The following is an 8,435-nucleotide window of genomic DNA, read 5'->3' on the forward strand; positions in this document are numbered from 1 at the left end:
TATAAGTGTTACCAAAGGGTGGTTTTCTAATTCTTATTGTTCTTTCTATTCATATTGGCTGGTCTTTTATTTTTTAAAAAATGCTTTCTCTCATTAACTGGAACTAATAGGTTAGTTTGAAAGATAGCTTCTCCCGAAAGGGCAAGAAAACATTAAACTATCTTTAATTACCAATTTACAAAGAAGAGAGCTGGTTTAAAATGGTGACAAATGACTATTTTTCAAGTATCATTATAGATACATGGATTTTTATAGATTTGGTTTGTAATTGGCTAATATTTTACTATAAAATCATTCTTTTCTCTAAATACTTTCTTTCATCATTTTCTCTAATATTCAAATTTTCACAATCTCTACCAAGGTGGCTCCTATGTCCTTTTTGATATACCTCCAACATTAGAAAGTTTCCTTGATTTCTGGCATGAGGTATTTCAAGTTCTCTCTGTACTATTTTGCCCAGACTTGGAATTTGTTGGTTCTTTAAGGATTCATGGTAAATTAAAAATTAACACCTGGGCACTGTAAGTATTCATTATTATTGGGGTAACATTGTTTCTAGGCCATTTAACATTCAGAAGAAGATGTAGATATATGGTTGATAGATGATCAATAGCTACACTAAAAATCATGAATTCATATTGATATTTCAAATTTATTATTTTTAAAAATATATATTTTTATTGATTTTAGAAAGGAAAGAAGAGGGAGACAGAGATAGAAACATCAGTGATGAGAGAAATAATTGATTGGCTGCCCCCTACATGTTCCCTACTAGGAAGTGAGCCTGCAACCTGGGCATGTGCCCTGACTAGAATCAAACCGTGACCTCCTGGTTCATAGGTCAACACTCAACCACTGACCCACACTGGCCAGGCTATGCCTTTGGTTTTTATAGTTTTGTCAACTTATTAGGCACTTCTAAACAATATATATGAATTTTGCCTGATTTTCAACTTCATATAAAAGAAAACGTATGCTGTAAATCCTGTTATGACTGGCTTCATTTGCTTAATGTTATATATTTAAGATTCATCCATATACTTCCATGTAATTATAGTTCACTCATTTTCACTGTTATATGGTATTTCATTGTATGATTACATCATATACACTACACTTTTCATTCTATTGTTGATGGGACTATCATGAAAAATGCTGCTATAAATATTTTTTGTGCAAGTAACTACAGTCTACATGAGCATATGTTTCTGTGGGATGCCACCTGGCAGTGGTTTTGCTAATCAGAGAGTAGGTGTGTTTGAGACTTTTTGGATTCTGCCAATTTTTAAAAAGTGGTTTTACTGGTTTACTCTTTCACAGGTTGTTCTTGTTGTTCCACATACTTGACAGCATTTGATACGATCAATTTTTAGCATTTGGAAAAAATTATGGATGTGTAGTAGTGGCTCATGTAGTTTTCATTTGAATTTCTCTGATTAGGGATGAGAGAACACCTTTTTTATTTTTTAAAGTTTTGGGTATTTGGATACATGATTGACTTGGCACCACTGATGGAGAAGTTCATCCTTTCCCCATAGCTGTGCAGTGCATCTTCATCATAAATTGGGTGTCCATATGTCCCTGTGGGGTCTCTCAATTCTGTTTAAGGAATCAATTTGTCTCTACCAGTACCAATACCACCCAGTCTTCGTTACTATAGTGTGGTAATAATTTTGAACTTCTGGTGGACAAAATCTACATTTTTGTTGTTGTTTTTTAAAGAGTCTTGGCTTTTTTTTTCCCTTGTATGCTCCCATATGGATCTTTTAATAACTTGTGGAATTAAACAAAATTCTGTTGGGGTTTTCATTGTGATTATATTGAATCTATAGTTCAATTTGGTTTCTGCTGAGATATTTAAAAATGATATATCCTTTCTACTAATACTATTTTAGTTATTAATTCTAATATAATTGCATTGTGACCAGAGAACATATTTTTTAAATTTTAAATATTTTGAGATTTGATGAGACTCACTTTGTGGCTCAGTATACAATCAGTTTTGTAAATATTACACATATGTAATCTGCAATTGATAGCTTTACTGTTTAAACAGGACTGGTTTTAAAATCATGTCATTCAAATCTTTACATCATTATTAATCTTTTGTCTACTTATTTTACCAATTACTGAGAGATATTTGTCCAGGATGATTGTGAATTTGTTTTCCCATGTAGTTTATTTTGAAATTTGCTATATTTATTTAATGCCATATTATTAGATGCATAGCTATTTAGAATCATTACAAATTCCTGGCAAATTGAACTTTTTGTCATTATGAAGAAACCTTTCTTATTTCTAAAATGATGTTTCATTAAGGTCTATATCAACTTTCTTTGGTTACTATTTGCATTGTTTATCATTGTGTACTAGATTTGGTTTGAATCAGAATTCAAACAAGGTGCACACACTGTATTTGGTTAAGTTGCTTATATTTCTCTTAATGGTTATAGAGCTATCCAAAATATCTATTACATATTAGGTGAGTTGTAATAGTTTGTAATTTTCAATAAATTGGTTAGTTTCATCTAAGATGTCAAATTTATGTGTGTAAAGTTGTTTGTTGTATTTCCTTATTATACTTTTGATATTTGTAGTGATAGCCTCTATTTCATTCCTGGCATGGGTAATTTTGTCTTCTCTTACTTTTTTTTAAATTTCTTTATTGATTTCAGAGAGGAAGGGAGAGGGAGAGAGAGATAGAAACATCAATGATAAGAAACATTGATAGACCGCCTCCTGCACGCCCCCTACTGGTGATCGAGCCCGAAAACCTGGCATGTGCCCTGGGCCGGAATCAAACCTGGGACCCTTCAGTCCGCAGGCTAATGCTCTATCCACTGAGCCAAACCGGCTAGGGCTCTTCTCTTACTTTTCATTTAATTTCTTATATCTTCAATCAAGTGTGATTTTTTTTTTTTTTTTTTTTTAGCAAATTCTACTTTGGCTTTGTTGGGATCTTTGAAACAATAGGTTGATGCCCTTCATTTCATCTTTAGATATTTCTGGGAAATTCTCAGCCATTCCTAAATATTACCTCTTCCTATTTTTCCCCCTTCTCTCTGGGATTCCAATTAAATTATGTTTTATTTTTGTCATTCTATTCTCAGTATCACCTCTCCTGTGCTTTTCATATTTCCCCTCTTCACTTATTCTGGGCTTTTCTTTCCAATCAGTGTATCAATTCACTACTTTTCTCTTCAGTTGTGTCAAATCTGCTATTAAATCCAATCATTAATTCTAAATTTTAGTTACTGTATTTTTTACTTCCATAATTTTTAGATGACTTTTTTAAATCTCCAATATCTCTCTTTTAGTTTCTGATTTATTGCCGAGATTTAAAAATTAGACTTTTATTTCCTTGAACATAGTAAGGATAATTGCTTTTTACAATCTGTAACTGATAATTACAGTATCTGGAGGCCCCATAGCCCCCCCCCCCCCCCCCCCCGTTTTCTCTTTTCCCTGGTATGTTTTGTTTTGCCTCATCATATGTTTTGTGATATTTGATGTTTTTTCTGGAGGTTTTATTTGACAAAGTACTTTTATTTATAACATAAGACCTAAGGCAATGTTTATTTAATAAAGTAAATACAATGTTATCTGAAAAAGAGTTTTCTGGCAGATATCTAAGAGTGCTTACAGTTCAGGAATAAGGTTTGAAGTTTTGTGGGCCATCTAAATAATCCTTGGAATACAATACACATCAACATCCAGAGTAAAGTTGTTCAGTTTCTAGCCCGGTACAGGGAATGTTACACTAGGTTCTCACCCTTGGTGAATATTAAGTTCCAACCCCCATTGCTCCAGCCTATGAAGCCACCAAAAATGCATATCTGCCTTTCAGTGAACTTCTATGGATCGGTAAATGATCCAAGTCAGTTTTTTAAAAAAATTTTTAAATTGATTTCAGAGAGGAAGGGAGAGGGAAAAAGTGATAGAAACATCAATGATGAGAATAAATCATCGATCGGCTGCCTCCTGCACCCACCCAGCTCGATGTGCCCTTGACCAGAATCAAACCTGGGACCCTTCAGTCCACAGGCAATGCTCTATCCACTGAGCCAAACCAGCTAGGGCTCCAAGTCAGTTTTTAGAGCCTCAGCCAAAAGCACAAAGTATTTCACTAAAGTTTTCCTCCTTGAGTGCCAAAGGACTTTGACCCATGTTCACACCAAGTCTTTCTTTCTAAGAAGGAGAAAATAAAAGTTTAATAATTGTGTAAGGGGAATTCACATAGACATAATAAATTCATGACATGACAATCTCCAAAGACAGCATACCACCAACTCTTGAGAATGACAAAAGCAGAGCTTCATATCTCTGCTATCTTTACTCACAAATAACCACAGTCCAGAATCAGTCCTAATCTATCTCTTTAATCTCCTATGCTTTCCTTCTTCTCTCATGATAATTTTTAAAACTTTTTTCATTATTTTTTCAGTTGTTTTCATCAGGGTATAATGGGTATCATAATGCAGCATTAGCAAAAGGTAACACATAGCATAGCATATTTTGCACCTTTCCCCCACTTAGTATGTTTGGGATATATCTCTTTATCAGTACATTCTGTTTTATTGCTGAATAAGACTCACTGTATGAAAGTTCCTTATTTCTAGACACCTGGTCCTTTTCAAATTTTTGCTATTATAAACAATGCCACTATGAATAAACTCATCATATGGTGTTTGTTATTTGTTCAAGTAGTTCTATAGGTTAGACTCCAAGTAGTTGTATGTGTCAAATAGTAAATACAAAGTAAATTATTTGATATTGCCAAAAGTCCCCATCTTATATGCCCAACAAGAATGAACAAATTAGCCCTAACCGGTTTGGCTCAGTGGATAGAGCGTCGGCCTGTGGACTCAAGGGTCCTGGGTTCGATTCTGGTCAAGGGCATGTACCTTGGTTGCGGGCACATCCCCAGTAGGAGGTGTGCAGGAGGCAGCTGATTGATGTTTCTCTCTCATCTATGTTTCTAACTCTCTCTCCCTCTCCCTTCCTCTCTGTAAAAAATTAATAAAATATATACTTTAAAAAAGAATGAACAAATTAACCTATTGCCTCATAGCTTCAACAGCCTATGTTGTTTGGTTTGGATTTTTGTCTTAATTGAATAGATGAGAAATATAACCCATTCAAGTAGAAGCATTTTATTATATTGGTTTTCCTATCACTGCTTGTAATTGGTTTCCTCTTATGACAATTGGTTTCCTCTTATTTTTCTGGTCTTTCCTTCTCAATCTCCTCCTCCTCTACCCATTATCTAAATAATAAAAATTTTTGAAGTTATTCTTGGACCCTCTTCTTTTCTCCCTTGTCATAATCTTCTTAAACGAGTTTGCCCATTCCTATGGCTCCAATGCCAGATGTAATTACAATGAATTCCAAACTTACCTTTCTGGTCTATACCTCTCTTCTGAACTCCAAATACCAATTTGATATCTCCATGTTGATGCTCTCAAGCATCCCAAAATTCAATGTAGCACTAACTTTTGGATCACTGTCCTCCTTCCCCAATCACTAAAATATAATTCAGACTTCCCAAAGCATAGTAAGTATCATTATCTCCCAATTGCTAAAACCAGAAATTAGTATCCAATTCATTTTCTAATCCTGTCTACATAAAAATATGTATGGTTCCATTATTCAGGATGAATAAGTTCTGGAGAGCTAATGTACAACACCCTCTTGCCTCTATCTTTACTTCTCTCCATCATGGCCTGTTATAAAGTCCTTTAAAGTGAGCCTCCCACTTCACCTCTTAGAACCCCTGCCTCCATCCCAGGTTTTCACAAAAGAGCAAGCATGAGCTTTTTAAAATGTAAGTTGCACCCTGTTACTCACCTTCAATGGACTCTAATTTTCCTTGGCACAAAAATAAAAATCATTGACATGATGGTAAGGGACTAGATGACCAGACTGCACCTATATCTCTAACCTCACCTCCTGCCATACATTCTGCTCCGGGAGCACCATCCTCCTTTAAGTTCCTCAAAATCTCCATCCTCCCTTCTAACACAGGAAATCAATCAATATCTCTCTCCATCCTCTCTGTGTGTCCCCCAAGAGACAGTAAGCTCCATGAGGGCAAGGATATCGGTCTGTTTTTCACATTGTATACAAAAGTACCCAGAACAGTGCCAATTTGTACTTGTAAAGATTCATGTAGCCAAGAGTTATTAAGAGCCTGAGCTAAAAGTTGGATGCAAGAGTTAGACATAGGAAACCTTAAAAATGAATAATAAATAGGATTGGATGAGTTATTTGGCTTCAGATGAAGACACAGAGAGGTATCAGATATGACTAAAGGCCTCCCCATGGAAAGCTAAGAAAAAAACAATAAAACATTAGGAAGTCACCAACAGGTGTGAGCCAGTAGTGGGAGGTTCAGGATGTGGAGAGAGAGATTTGTGCAGAAATGGCAGATTCATTTGCCAAGGCAATGTACAAAGTTCAGGGCCATGGCGGACCATTAGAGAGAAAATATTGATTGGGAAATTGAAAGTATGGAATCGAAGCTCAGCAAGCCATTAGCTCTTAGTCAAAAACTGAAGAGGCAGAAATGAATGAATTCCCTAAGATGTAGATAGTAAAGAAAAGTGGATGATGATGACAGAATTTTAGGGAATGCCTCATTTACACAGTGCAAGGAAAATATGAAGCAAATAGTTGAGCAAAGAATGACCAGAAGGGTGGGGGAAATGGGGTAATGTAGTGTTAGGGAAGGCAAGCAAAGGTTTTTGGAAGAGGTCACCCAGTAGAGGGAAGTCAAATACCTTAGAGAAATAAAAGCACACTGCATAGGTGTTTGGATGGACAGTAATGAGACCCTTGGCAACTTGAAACTTGGGGGCAGGGGTGCATTAGGTTTTAGAGACAGAATGCTTCTGACCTGGGAAATGGGGATTAATATTTTCATTTGTACAAGAGGATGGTAAGCAATCCTATATTAACCCTTAAACGTCCTCTCTTGTCCTCTCACAGCCCTGAAGCCGCTGGATCTACACGCCACGTATCAGACAGGGCCCCTGATGGCCGTAGAGACCACCCGGAACATAGTGCTGCACTGGCGGGCCCACGGCTGGCCCCTGCGCTCCCTCCGCACACCCGTGGCCTCCCTGCACTCTGTGGTCCAGGAGCTGGGGGGCCTGGCTGGGGGCCCCCACACTGTGGTGGTGCTGGGGCTGGGCGCACACTTCACCACCTTCCCTCCATCCATCTTTGTGCAACGACTGGCAGGGATCCGGGCAGCTGTGGCTGCGCTGCTGGCCCGGGAGCCCCACACTCTTGTGGTCATCAAACTGGCCAACACTGGCTACAAGTCCGTGTATGGCAGTGACTGGTTCACCCTCCAGGTGAACCGGCTCCTCCGAGCCGCCTTTGCTGACCTCCGTGTGGCCTTTGTGGATGCCTGGGAAATGACCTCCAGCCTGGCCCTGCCTGACAGCATCCACCCAGTGAGGCTCATTGTCCAAAACGAGGTGCACTTCCTCCTCTCCTTCATCTGTCCCACCTGAGCGCTTCGGTGATTCTGGGGCTTTGTGAATGAAAGCCATGGGAATTGTGAAGAGGACCAGAGCGACAATGGGAGTCCGAACTAACAGTGATCCGGAGAAGAGTGGCTACCCCAATGTTTACTTACTGTTATCCCTAAAGACAATCCTTGTGTACATTAATGAAAGATTTTACATAAATGAAATATTTTACATACCTTCTTTTAAGTTCACTTTGGGGGAAATTTTTACTGGTGTAATTGCAGATTACGCAATTGTAAGTAATAATACAGAAATCTATCATGCACTTACTCAGTTTCTCCCAATGGTAACATCTTACAAAACTATACACTGAGTGGCCAGGTTATTATTATCTCTGAACGCATAATAATCTGCCCACTCAGTATATATATATATATGGTGAGATTTGTGCAGAAATCAGTATATATATATTTCAATGGTGGTAGGCCCGGTGCATGAATTCGTCCATGGGTGGGGTCCGGCCAGCCTGGCCAGGGGGAGGGGACATGGGCGGTTGGCCAGCCTGCCTGCTGGTCAAACTCCTGGTTGAGGGAACAATTTGCATATTAGCCTTTTATTATATAGGATATACACTGAGTGGCCAGATTATTATGCGTTCAGAGATCATAATAATCTGGCCACTCAGTGTATAGTGCTGCACGGTATCTTGCCCAGGATATTAACATTGATACAATCCACCAATCTTGCAGACGTGTCCCTAGTTTAACGGTACTCATTTGTATGTTTTTAGTTTTATGAAAGTTTGTCATTTGTGTGGGTTTGTGTCTAATTCCTTAGCACCTGTTTTGTAGCCTTGCAAAGGAGGTAAGACAAGGTCAAGGGTTTATACAAAGTGGCAAATCTAATAGGAGAGCCCTGGATAAACTAGAGTCTCAATGGACTCTACCCTCATGCTAA

At 37.9% G+C, this 8,435-nt stretch overlaps 1 protein-coding gene across 1 annotated transcript in view; it reads left to right on the plus strand.

The window, feature by feature from the left end:
* LOC307107880 (NXPE family member 3-like) overlaps nt 1-7,784 on the plus strand; it is a 33,083-nt gene extending 25,299 nt beyond the window's left edge. Inside the window, exon 5 of the mRNA XM_079785426.1 lies at nt 6,988-7,784. Coding sequence (XP_079641552.1) covers nt 6,988-7,520 — 533 coding nt within the window. The 3' untranslated portion in view covers nt 7,521-7,784. The remainder of the gene's footprint in view (nt 1-6,987) is intronic.
* The last annotated feature ends 651 nt before the right edge of the window (nt 7,785-8,435 follow it).

Source organism: Cnephaeus nilssonii, assembly GCF_951640355.1.
Source record: "Cnephaeus nilssonii genome assembly, chromosome: 2".
NCBI classification, from domain to species: Eukaryota; Metazoa; Chordata; class Mammalia; order Chiroptera; family Vespertilionidae; genus Cnephaeus; species Cnephaeus nilssonii.